Source organism: Mustela putorius, unplaced genomic scaffold (assembly GCF_011764305.1).
Source record: "Mustela putorius furo isolate JIRA1106 unplaced genomic scaffold, ASM1176430v1.1 tig00000275_pilon_pilon_pilon, whole genome shotgun sequence".
In the NCBI taxonomy this organism is placed as follows: Eukaryota; Metazoa; Chordata; class Mammalia; order Carnivora; family Mustelidae; genus Mustela; species Mustela putorius.
The window spans coordinates 14,666,404-14,680,126 of record NW_025421341.1 but is presented as its reverse complement, the minus strand read 5'-3'; the positions used below and the strand labels follow the sequence as shown (position 1 = coordinate 14,680,126).

The following is a 13,723-nucleotide window of genomic DNA, read 5'->3' as shown; positions in this document are numbered from 1 at the left end:
ACCACCTTAACCGAGGATGGAAAACTTTGGACAACCAGGCACAATCTTGAAAGTCAGATTGGAGAAAGCAATCCCTAAGAATTCAAACATACAAGGTAGGCCCTTAATGGTTTCCCAGAAGAAAAGTTAAGTTATATCATTACTTTAACAAATCAAGGACCAGAGAAAGATTCTGGAAAAATCTGAAGAGAAATAGAAAGATTTTCAAAGGCCAAAACTTGGAATTCGCAATAAATTTCTTGGTATAACCTTGCTGTAATCCCCCCATCTGTATCCCAAAGTCAGGTGAATTGATAATTGTTTTTCATTCTCCCTTTACTAGGTCCTAGAATAATGAGAAAATAAGTGTTTTTATTCCAGAGAGGTTATTGGTTGCTAGATCTTAGTCAAGCTCCTTTTTTCCATTACAAAATAAATGTTGCTTGCTATAAAATTATGTTTTCAAAGTATTTACTTAAAATATTTCCTGCATGAAGTAGTATTTAATTATTATCCTATAAAGAATTAGCAAAGATCTTCATTGTTACACTTACAAAACAATTTGAACTTCTGAGTTGGAAAGTACTGAAGCACAAATTATCTGATCTCTACAAAATATACCAAAGGCAGCATAATTTCAAATCCACTCGTTAGAGGCTATCAGAATGTCTGAATGAGTTCCATGGGAAGTTTAAGCAAGAATCAAATCAGACTATCAAACCTTAAGCATTTTGATTCTCAATGAATAATCTAAACTTCTCCAAGAGATATAGAGCTGTCAGAGTGAATTTCCTTTCAATAGTTTGGGACTACCTGCAAATGGTTAAGCTAAAAAAACACATGCTGGAATTATTAAGCAGTTTGACATATATCATTAATCTTCTATTTCTTCCTCTCTTCCTTTCTTCCTTCCTTCCCTCCTTCCCTCCGTGTTTTTTTTCTCTTTTTCTTTCTCCTTTAAAGAAATATAGAGGCCCTGATCTGGTAGAAGAAATACTCCTAACATCTTAAAAGTTAAGTCTTCTGAAAATGCAATGTTTTAGAAATTTGTAAAGAACCAGCTCCTTGAAATAGACTTTTCCAGGGATCATGTCTCAAGTTTGTATCTCTTGGACAATGTGTTTGGAGAGGCAAATATAGTCTCTATAATGAATATTAAGCTGGGCTACAAGAGAATGGAAGAGTTGCCCTCTAAGTCAGGAAAGCTGAGAAGGCAGGTGAAAAACTGTCTGGACAGCCTGATGGGAAATGTCCAGTAGTCTCATCAGGAAAGCATAGTGGACGACTAAGCAGCAAGTGATCTCTCAAGTGGCTTCTAATCACCTGTCCTATTTTCTCCAAGTCTAGAAAGACAGATTCTGGTGTCAGAGCCACTTCAGACCTCCAAGCAAAGCATGACACTTATTATATTTAATGTGCCATTTCATGGAATTGGTCTTCTGTATGAGGAGTGATAATAACCATGAAGGCATTTATTCATACTGTGATAGAATTAAAAATCAAACAATAAAAATCACATACACATGCTCAAAGATGGGGCTGATTTCAGCTTTCTATTGCCTTATTATTATTGTTATTTTGATTTTTACATTTTGAGCCTCAAAATCTAGATCTTGGTCAAAGTTGTCATGGTTCAGAATTTAGAAGTTAATTACTGTGACTATAACCCCCCATATACAATCAATGAATATAATACAACATAAAGCATATAAAGGACAGAGACAAGAATGGATAGATGGGTAGATGATGGGTAGATGACAGAATGAGAAAGAAACCCAGCATGCTAGTACTGTGTGAACATTTCATGACAAAAACTAATACCAAGAAAAAATGGGTTGGCATTAGATGTTGACATGATCCTAAAACTCTGCCGTCATATGCCAAAGGGTTTCCTGGACTCAAATTTGCATAAAACCCTTATTTTCAGGAGGATATTTTCTTACAATTTCAATTCAAACGTATGTATGAGGCAACTGTCCCAGCGTGGACTTGCTATGGAGGTGGGTTATTGCTCAAGAGTGAAGGGAAAAGTAGCAATCGGCTGAGGCAAGCGAAAATGAGCAGGAGTAAGATCATATTCCATGACAGAATTGTGCTTTGCGAGCCCAAGCGCAGAGTTTCAAGTTTCACACAGTTCAAAGGGACATGATCTCAAATACGAAGGAGTCAAGGTTCATTCTCAAACAAAGCAGCCAGAACATGACGGGCTACTTTTACAGTCCTGTTTTGTCCCAATAAGGGCCATTTTCCATACCTATGTAAGAATCACAAACTGAGTCCTAAACTTTGACCCCATTCTTTAACATAAAATATGTTTCTATTGTACCCAGGCAAATGATCAAAAAGTCATTCGTCACAGCCCCTCAGAGGCTCCTTAAATACATTAATCTTTGCCAATGTCTTGCAAACTTTAATTCACACATTCCAATTATACACCCTTTCACCAACTGGGAGTTGGCCTGCTTAGGCAGAAGGCAGACGTGTTTTCCCAGTTAAGCTTTCCTAGGCCTGGGTTTTTGAGGTCTTGAGATAGGTTGTGGGAATCTTCCCACTCTGAATCATCATTAATCATGCCTATGCAATGCAATATTTTTCAGGGAACACTGACCCTCATTGTCAAAGGACTCATTTTTAAATTGGAGGCAGGGAAGGAGAGGAAATGGAATCTACTGTAATTCTCTTACATTCTCTCTCGGAATACCTGGTGTCTCAGACGATCTCCAGAGAGCCCTCGATGTCCTTCTCCGCAACCATAGGCACATCCCAAAGACTTCACTATTTTAATGAGCATGGTCAGAGCAAGCCTATGGTTGCTTACAGGTGTACTTTCATCCTAGAAAAGTCACAAAGCCCTTTTGGTACTGCCATTCCATTTTGTGATTAAACCGAGTTTTATATGTTTTATGGTGAGCACGTACAACTTGAAAAACAGAATTGTCAAGGGCTCGACAAGCACATTAACCTTTCTAAAATCCAGATTGCCTTTTAAAAGAAAGAAAAATGTGCATTTTGATCATCCCCTAGGGCTAAAGGATATAAATGTAGACCTCTTGATTAGAAAACATGCTTACTGTATCCTTTGCAGACTATTAGAACCACCTAGAGAGACAATGGGGACTATCAGTGATGAAGACAAATAGATTTTCCCAGAAGCTACCCCCATCATCAGGTTTCTGATAGTACCACCAGGAAAGGATTATTGCTAAATTCCTGGAACTGATAAAAGTCTGGAACTTTGAAATCACATGGCAACTTCTGACATTTTTAAGGGACTTTCTAATTTTATATTTTCACGGTATTGTAATACTCACGCACCAGCAAAGTGAGAATATAAAGAAATTTGTCAACACTCAGCTTGTTTCTTCCTTTGCGGGTAAATAGGAAGCTTTCCTGAGATGAATAATCAGAATGGTTATCATCCTCTCTTTTGCCCCATTTAATCCTTGCTGTTAGTGAAGGACACAGCTTCCAGAAAAATGAACTTCTGTGAATTATCTCCAAAGAGGCAGAAGGATCCTAATAATTTCCCTTTCTATATCAGTTTAATGTGCAGAACAAAGGAAATAATGGATAAGCACTTCCATTGTCATGTGGAACAGGTGGCTAAGCAAATGATATCACACACTGAAAGTACTCCAGTGTGGGTAGGGAGTGAAAGAGATGGTGTTACCAAGACGACATCCATGATATGGAAAGGTAGACTCCCCTTCCCCTAAAGTTACACAGTTGGTCCTCCTTTTCTAATCTACAGCCTCATGTCGTGGATGCAGTGCTGAGATGCCCTCTGCAAAACTGAGCATTCTCTGAGCCTGGAAGTGTTGCTGGCTGACAGCTCTCTACTGAGATCCTAACTAGCCATTGCTCTTAGCTAAAGGAGAGTTGCCTCACCTAAGGTTAATGGTCTTCCTGGTAGCAGTATGCTTCCAATGGCTGATCAAGGGCATGATGCAGATTTAGGGGTATAAATGTGGGCTCCTTTTCTCCACCTGGAGATTACTTTTAAGGAGTCATCCTTGCTTTAGAGCCCTCCGTGTGATGAGCTGAAGTCTGTTACAACTACACTGTAGTTCAACTTCTCTCTCTACCTCATCCTGCTTCTTTTACAACCTCACAGTTGTTGATTCTGAGAGGCCGCCTCGGAAACTTCCTGCACACACATCTCCACATCTCAGTCCATTTCCTGGGCACTCTGTATATCTGACGGTTGCAAATGGAAGACTCAGAAATTATCAATAGAAACTTACTAACTTATTTACTATATATACAGCAATTCAGAAATGTTTGGATTCACATCTTAGCTCCATAACCTTGGGCTGGCCACTTAACCACTGTGTGCCCTACAAAATGAGAATCATAATAATATATACATATTTTATATTTCTTTTATATGTATTTATATGTATTAAATACATATTTATTTATTTATTTTATTTATAGGTGTGGGATGCTGCTCTCTCTCTCTCTTTTTTTTAAAGATTTTATTTATTTTTAGAGAGAGAGATACAGAGCGCAAGCACAGGCAGACAGAGTGGCAGGCTAGAGGCAGAGGGAGAAGCAGGCTCCCTGCCGAGCAAGGAGCCCGATGTGGGACTCGATCCCAGAACGCTGGGATCATGACCTGAGCCGAAGGCAGCCGCTTAACCAACTGAGCCACCCAGGCGTCCCTGCTGCACTCTTTTGAGACTACTTTGTGCAAATTAGAAAAGGCATTCCTGTGGGTAGATGAGTTAGAAAAAGATGAGCCCTTTCAGTAGATGCATCTCTTGGTTGAACAGTTTAGTGAGCAGAGTATAGGCTGGATCTCAGTCCTTCTTGACTCAGCCTTAGCCACAAGCCCTTGTGTGGTGCACTGACTGTACAGTTAAAGGCAGCAAGTAGTGCCTCAGATAAGTTCACCCTGGGTAGGTCCTGATTTGGAAGATAGGTTTATACCCATTTTTAGATTACTGTATGTTCCTTTAAAAAAAAAAAAATCCCTAGCTCCAAAAGCTCTTAGTAAATATCTATTCAGGTTTGGCTTTCTTTACACCTTCAGATGTCCTTAGGATTTAGGTTCCTCTTACAGGAGACATCAGAAAAATGTACCAAGCTACAGACAGAAATCAGGACAGATATTAAATACATTTCAAGCTCTCAGTATTAGTTAGTGACATATATAGAAATAGAATTAGATCTTCCTTTCTGAATTAATAAATTCCCCATGCTTCTGGTATTACTACACTGTAAAATTAGATAAACTCTCAGATTCCACTGAAAATAACAGAGATTTAGGGCAGAAGAGACCTGTGTGAATCAGAAATACATGTACTTAACCTATGGTTAGGTTTTATTTTATAAATTATTTGTTTTACAAAGAGTACTTTTTTCCAGAACTATGAAATATTGATTACTTGGTGGTTGTTTTGAAGACTACATATCTGACTTCAAAAATATTCCATCTAACCAAGAGTGATAACTTCTGTTCAAATACTGTTTACATTATCAAGTATCTAGGATACTAACTGGATTTTAAATTGGCAAGAGACTTGCAAGTCTACAAAAAGAAATCATATGCAGATACCAGTTGGGTAAAATTTTAGAACTAAAAGTAAAAATGTAATACTAATAACAACTTCAGAAATTCTTAGGATACATAACAAAGCCCCCTTTAATTTAGTTCCAACTGTCTAAGCGTTAATAATAAAACCCTATCAAAATTTCACAACTCTTTATTTTTTTTCTTTCTATTTTCCCTTGAATATCATATTGGATAAAATACCATTGATTATCTCTTTGAGTAGCCAACTTATATTGAAAGATAAAACATGGACATTTAGTAAGAGTGAGATCTGAGGATTTTTGGATTATCCTCAGCAATGTATGAAGAGGTAAGAAGTTGGCAACTTTAAGCACTGGAAGATACTGTCAAAATTGGAAAATACACTTGGGATTCTTGGGTAGCTCAGTCAGTTAAGCGTCTTCATTTGGCTCAGATCATGATCCCAGAGTCCTGGGATCAAGTTCCCATCAGGCTCCTGCTTGACATTCAAGCAGTGGTAGAGCTAATTTCCTGGTCATGTTATTTCTTTAGGGTAGCATCTCAGTTATACTATATGACCATCACTCACAGTCTGTCAAGAATACCTTTTCTCAAGATTTTCAGGGTCTGACCAGTGAAGAGCCTGCTTCTCCCTTTGCCCACTGTTCCCCCTGCTTGTGCTCTCTCTCTGACAAATAAGTAAATAAAATCTTAAAAAAAAGAATTGGAAAATACACATTTATGATTAAGTCAGAGGAAGAAAATCCTAAAGAAAGGATTCAGGAACCCAAGAATATTGGGAAAGAATATTTGGATGAGAGACTTAAAATATTAGGAAGATAGTAGACAATGAGATGAAGAAACACAGATGATCAATGCACATTAAAAATGGATCAAGTAGGATTAGAAAGAGATAGAGAAGAAATTAAAAGAGGAAGGAGCACCACAACACTTATTCATAGTTTGGATAATTATGTAGATGGTAGAAATCTGCACATGTCATCATCTTACACCTGTAAACACTTGACCTTGATGTGTACATCCTGACATTAAATATTCAAATCTTCTGTTGATTTCCATTTGTTAACAGTATTTTCCAACAAAAACCCTGAACTTAAATCAGTGTAAGTTATGTGAATTCAAACTATGGTAATTCTTTTTTCTTTCTCTCTCTCTCTCTCTTTTTTTTTTTTTTAAGTAGGCTCCATGCCCACCATGGCACTGAGGAGCCCAATGTGGGGCTTGAATTCACAGCCCTGAGATCAAGACCTGATGAAATCAAGAATAAGACACTCAGCTGACTGAGCCCCCTGAGAGCCCCAAGCTATGGTATTTATTTAGAACTCAAAGTAAAGAAAAAAACTAATTTTTGGCATTAAGTGCAGAGATCATAAGTGAGGTGTTGCCAAGGCAAAGGGAATTAAATTCAGGAATAATCAATAATAAGAAAGCTAAAAACATAAGTTGTGAAACACTGAGATATGAGAGCACCGAGACTAGTCTTTGAAAGCAACCAATTAGCTGAACAAAATTCTTCCCTTTCTTCAACAGTGATTGAGATTGGCTGCCAAAAAAACGTGCTCCTTAGATCAAGAGAAAAAAAAAAACATCATCTTGTGGAAAAATTATACAGCTTGTTATGGACTGAATATATTTTCCCCAAATTCACATGTTGAAGCATTAACCTTCAATGTGATGGTGTTTGAAGATGTGGCTTTTGGGAGGTAATTAGGATTAGATGATTTCATGAGAGTGGGGCTCTAGTTTGATGAGATCAGTATCCTTATAAGAATGGACACCAGAGGACTCCTCTCTCTCTCTCTCTCTCCTTCTCTCTCTCTCTCTCTCTGTGTGTGTGTGTGTGTGTGTGTGTGTACAGAAAAAAAGAGGCCATGTGAGTATACAGCAAGATGGCAGCTACCTATAACCCAAGAGAAGAAGCTTCAGAAGCCTCGCTGGCACCTTCATATTGATCTTCCCAGAATCCAGAAATGTGAGAAGAGAATTTCTGCTGTTTAATCCACCCAAACTATGGTATTTTGTTATGGCATTCTGAGAACAAAAGAGTTCTTGATTTGGTCAGACCCTGAAAAATTTGAGAAAGAGGCTATTCTTGACAGACTGTGAGTGATGGTCATATATAGTATAACTGAGATACTACCCTAAAGAAATAACATGACCAGGAAATTAGCTCTAACACTGCTTGAGTGTCAATGGTTTTTGAATTGAGAATACCATTTCATCTAACCATTTCCACTAATGCCTGGTGAGAACCCACTGAAGAGATTTCTAGGCTCACGACTTTCTTTAGGGACTAGTTGTGATCAAATTCTTGGCAAGCAAGCATTGGAAAGAAATTAGGGGCAACATTTCTCGAGAACACAGAAGGTGGTTCACTCATACCTTCTCTTGGTTCTTATCATTCTTCTCATAAGGTCCACCTCCGCCTCCGCCTCCTCCTCCGTCACCTCCTCCACCACCTCCATCTCCACCTCCTTCTTCTCCTCCACCATCTCCAGCTCCACTAACGGAAGGGCCCCCGAATCCACAGGGTGAACTTCCAGATACACCTTTGAACTGGAAGGTTCCCTCACTGGCTCTTTTTTCTGTAGTTTCATGTTCCTTGTTTTCACTCTTTTTTCTGTTCTTTTCTACACAAGGCACCACACCAAGTTGAAGCAAGCATTCCACAATGTTTAGTGCTACATCACAGATGCGAGAACTGATGTCATGATTCAGGACAAGATAAACAGCCTTCAGAACCACCTGGAGGGAGAGAAAAAGATGAACAGAAGGTGATTAGTTTGCCTGAAACTATCTCTTCCTACATAGATTTTGTTATTTTGTTTAATACATTTCTTTTAGGCTTTTCTATGTACTTAAGCATAAATAATTGAGGTAATTTTCAAATGTGCCTATTTAAATTGCACTGGGACCTTGTGTATGTGCTTAAGTATAAGTCACCCAAAGACATAAAATGTATGTATGAAAAGAAAATATTGTGTATTATCTCACTGAAGTATTCCAAAACTTATCATAATACTGTTAATAGGGATACTGAAGAACAGTGAATTAATGGAACCATAATTTTTCACCTAAATGGAAACTGGTTCAACTGATTTTTTAAATCAAAGGGTTTTAATCCTCTGCCTTTCACTTTCTGTCATAAGAGATAAAAAAACAATGATTCCCTCATCCACATAAACGGGAAACATTTAGGCATTCACAATTGTATCATTATTGACACCTCAATTTTAAATGCAAAATATTTGCATGTTTAAATTATGTCTTTTCATTGATTTTAATATATTAAATTATTTTCTGAGCCCGTTTTCTAATATGAAATAAAAAATGTTGTGAAATATAATCGTAAACTATAACAACCCTTTCATTTGCTAATAACTATAATCAAGACAGGCATTCTTGAGAATGCAAGTTTAAATCTTTTAATGGGGTTCTATTCATTTTCCCTTGCTACCCAGGAGGTTTGTAGTCATGTTGCTTGTATAATAAAAGAAAATAAACTGAGAACTTTTTACTCTTAATTCTAGAGAAACGAGACTTAGCCCATACTCGTTATGTGTATTTTACATAAGCATATTCAGGATTTGTTAATGTTTTTGGATTATAAAAATATTCTGAGGTCAGATCACATCGAATGTAATGCTTGAAAAAAAATAAAAAGGGAAAGTTGCCTTGGTGATGGTTGACACATTTGTGAAATTTTTTATATGGGTAGCCTTTTCATTTTAAGGTTCAACATTGCTAAGAATCTATTTTATAGCATTTTAAAAACTGGATCAAAGAGTCATTATCTTTCAAGCTTTGGTAAGAGAAATTCTTGCTTCTTACTGAAAGATCAAGCATGCCATTCTTGTGGACAAAGTTATTAGTCCCATCGATATGCTCCGTGTCCTCTAAGTAGCTGTAGTTTATGCAGGAGTCTGTGAGGCTTCGGGGCAGATTTGCACATGCCAAGGGTTCATGTGGCATCTCCGGGATAGGCACCTGGTTGCAGAGCTTCCTCATATGCTCACTGAAAAAGTCTGCGTAGCCTACGTTGAACGATGCCAAGGTGGTGTTGAAGGTTGCAACTGTGATTGTGGAGATCTGGGATCGCACTAATAAAAAGAAAGCAGTGTCTTAATTTTCCCCATATTAGCTCATGACATCATGTCAGGCAGTTACACTCTCATGGTCACAATCAGAGCTGAGGCTGTTGTAGATGTTTGACTTGGAGGCTCAAAGCTATTCTCAATTCCCACAAAATGGCCTTGGGTCAAGTCCATGTGACATTTGGCAAAAATGAAAGTTACAGAAAATGTGAATTCCAACTGGCTTCCTTAAGACCCAGGCTAGAATTTAACTTTTGTTTAACAGGTGGATTTTACCTGTTACCATTACTCTTAAACGGCAGATCCTACTGATACAGTAGTATCTATGCATATTCAGGATTTACTAATGCTTTTAGCAACTGGTTTAGTTGAAGTATTTCCCCACAAGTTTGTGGCTGGTAAAATATTTGGTTTTATCTAGCGTATTTAAGCAACAGCAAATAAGGAAGACTTTTTTCTCCTTTGTTCAAGAGTAATGGAACATAAATTTGTGGTGGAAGTAACTGGTATCATCAAATACTTGACACATACTCCAGGGAAAAGAGGGGTTCCACTTCTGCTTGTAGGTTAAGAGTACAGAATGAGAGACCAATTTGGCTTCTACCCAGACACACATGTTTTCTCCACATGAAGCATCTAAGGCACTTATTTGAAAGAGCAGCTGTCTGAAAAAGGAATCCATGGCCCAGGAAGGCAGTGACTTTCCTCTCATTGAAGGTAGATAAGACCTTTCGAGGGACATCATACAGGGGACCATGGTACTGAATATATAACTGTCTTCTAAGTCTCTTCTAGCCCCATGGGTCTATGACCTTTTGAAAACAAAGATGAATGGCTTCTTTCCCCTCTGAGAGGTATGGTGTTTGCAGTGTGCCATCAAATAGCTTTGGCTACAAAGGAAATCCCAAGAATGGCTCGCAAGTAAATTACCCAGCAATGTAATACATGAATGCAAGTTTTTAAAAAGTAGAAGGAGCCAGATTGCAATGAAAATGGAATATGGAGTAAAAACAGGAAACAGGAAAAGGAACCTGAAGTCCCGCCTGCAGGTGCCGCCTCCGACCCACCTTCCTTGACAGTGTTTTCTCCGTGGCTGTTGGAGTGATCTGGCAGGTCACTCACCAGGGTGTGGTGGGAGTGGGAGTGCCTGGCACTCAGGCTCTCCATCTCCGTGGCTGCATCTGAACTGCCCCGCCGGGTAAATTTCCCTGAGATGGACAAGAGTACCATGAAAGAATTTAAAAACGAAAGATTCTCTGCTGAGATGTTGTCTTTCCAAAGGACAGCAGGGAGGATAAAGGGACATTAGGAAGTGCCTGAGGCACAGCCAAGGAGCAGACATTGGACTTGTTCTGGGAATAGTCAGGGTCAAGAGGATGGATGAAGCTGTCTGTCGTAAGATCAGCCCCAATCTAAGCCAAATGTTAGAAACCATATATGGAGTCCCAGAAAACTCTCAGTTTCGGAATTTAAGCTGGCTTTCTAAATACGCCATCCGGGAAGCGGGGAGAAGCTTCTTTTTCTTTTCTTTACATTTTCTTTTTCTAATATCCAAATTAAAGTCTGTTTTAGGATTCACGATAAATCCTAATGCACAAGACCCTTTAAGGCCATGTTTCCACATCTAAAGTCCCTAAGAAATAGGGCCATTACCTGCCTAATTATACACAGTTCTCCCATATTTAATTAAATTATCTGCATTCCTTTGGTACTAGAAGCTAGCATCTGGGTCCACATTTCCTGACTAAACTGTTCAAGAAAGATGCAGATTTGCCCCGGAGCCCTAGATCCAGATTTCTAAACAGGTCACTCAAGCTCTGCCCTACTTTGAAAACTCCTTGTGGTCACCTAAAATGGTGGTTTGCCAGCCTCCTTTTTCAATGCCTCGCCTGTCTTCACCAAGCCCAGAGAAACTTCCGAAGGAGAATGTGCTTCGGGTCGGGGACACATCCAGGTGGTCCTCGTGAAGCAGGAATGGCACCCCCATTCTTCGGGGCCTCCTCTTCCCTGTGTGGTGGAATGGGATTGAGCCTTTCCTCTCTCGGTCTTCTTTGCGACTCTTGAACTATGAGGATGAGAGGTAAAGGGTTAGGCACAGGGCAAAGAATAATAATCTGCAGTAAAATACAGGAACATTCCAGGAAGAAGAGACCAGAAAGTCCATGAGTATCATCCAACAGAGATGGGTGACATTTCCATAATGCGTTAAAAGAGTGAAAGACACAAAACAAAATGTAACATATTCCCTGGGTCTTTCTGCTAGCTTGTGTTGTCCCTTGACCAGTGGGATCAGTATCAACTGGGAAACTGTTAGAAATACAAATTGTCAGGTTCAACTCCAAATAAACTAGATTTAGAAACCTTGAAGGTAAGGTCTAGCAGTTGTGTTTTTTTTTTTTTAAGATTTTTATTTATTTGACAGAGAGAAACACAGAGATGAAACACAAGCAGAGGGAATGGGAGAAGGAGAAGCAGGCTTCCCACCTAGCAGGGAGCCTGATGTGGGGCTCGAACCCAGGACCCTGGGATCATGACCTGAGCAGAAGGCAGACGTTTAATGACTGAGCCACCCACGTGCCTCATCAGCAGTTGTGTTTTAATAAGCCCTGTAGGTGATTCTGATAAATGCTAAAATTGGAGAACCATAGGTTAGAGTATAGGATTCTAGAGTCACCACTTGGACCAGCCAGTTATTATCGGTTTCATTTTTCCAGGATTGAAATCAATTTTTCCAGCCAGACAACTTCAAGTGTGTGCCACTGTCCATAAAGTTAGAAGATACAAAGCATGAATTGGTACAAACCCATTACTCCTGTCAAACAAGTGCAAAATCCAGTAGAAATAAGAGTTAAGAATTTCTTGAGATGCTTTTAAAATATACCAACGTCGGTCTAACCTGCAGCAGTTCTGACCTAATTGGTTTGGGTGCAGGTCTGGGCATAGCAATTTTTTTGTCTTCCCAGAGATTCTCATGTGTAGTCAGTACTGAAAACTTATTCCCCTGGATTACTGACATTTTTAGAAAAAATACAGCCATTGCCTATCATTACATTATCAATGAAGGTAGACATGACCGCTTGCATAGCAACACTCTGAACTCATATGTAAGTTAACAATATGTTCTGTGTCTTCCATGAACACAGCTGAACTAATCATTTTGAAAAATAGAAAATGAAGCTACTACACATACATTATTCTACACATTATTTCCTAGCTGATTGGTTCCATATATTTACAAAAAGAAAGAAGGAACGGTAGATTCATAAAAGCATGACCTAGTTTGAACAAGACCTGGTTTTGAGTTTGAACTCAACCTTTCACAAACTGCTAAAATTTCCAAGGCTTAACTCCTTTCTTTTTTTGAGAATAATTAACATTCATTGAGTACTAAGTAAGTACCAGGCCCAGGGAGGAATTTACAGGTATTATCTCAATCCTCATAACCTTTTGAAGTAAGTATGTTATGTATCCAATTTACAAATGAAGGGACTGATATTTAGTATCATTTGACCAGGATCACAGAGGTTCAAGGTGGCAGAGCAAGAATTTGAACACTGGTTAGGTGACTCCCAAGCGTACACTTGACTCTGCTTTAAATTTTTTATTTTTAGAGGTCAGTGGATGCAGAGTAAATGTTTATTGAATGGAAACCTATGAGATGGCCTATAAAAAGTTGCGAGGGTAGAAAATTTAGTGATTTGTTGTGAGGATTTACTACTTTATTTACAGAGTTTTGTTTATTTTGCTGTCTTTAAACTAGAGATGACCTCAAGAATAAATGTTCCATGATGATCCCATCACTCTGAATAAGACTTCAGTAAGGCTCATTTTCTTAGGTGCAAAATGTAGAAATTTAGGATCTCATTGGATTAAATGAGAACCATTTATATAAAATCCTTGATAAAATGAGAGGAACCATACAAATATAAGTCGCTATCATGGCTACCACAACTATCTCCACTACCACTGAAAGCACCCTACGCACATCATCAGGATTGAGCTTGGTAACATTAAAAATGGGAAACATTCATGCATACAGAGGGACTCACACAACGTCATGCTGCAAACCAGTGCTATAATTGGGGGCTGACCTCTCTCCTCAATGTTCCTT

General features: G+C 38.7%; 1 protein-coding gene across 1 annotated transcript in view; it reads right to left on the bottom strand.

Moving 5' to 3' along the window:
* Window positions 1–13,723, bottom strand: part of UNC80 (unc-80 homolog, NALCN channel complex subunit) — a 227,933-nt gene that overhangs the window by 167,059 nt on the left and 47,151 nt on the right. Inside the window, 5 exon segments of the mRNA XM_045078694.1 lie at window positions 2,681–2,812; window positions 7,901–8,263; window positions 9,350–9,618; window positions 10,680–10,820; window positions 11,461–11,677. Coding sequence (XP_044934629.1) covers window positions 2,681–2,812; window positions 7,901–8,263; window positions 9,350–9,618; window positions 10,680–10,820; window positions 11,461–11,677 — 1,122 coding nt within the window.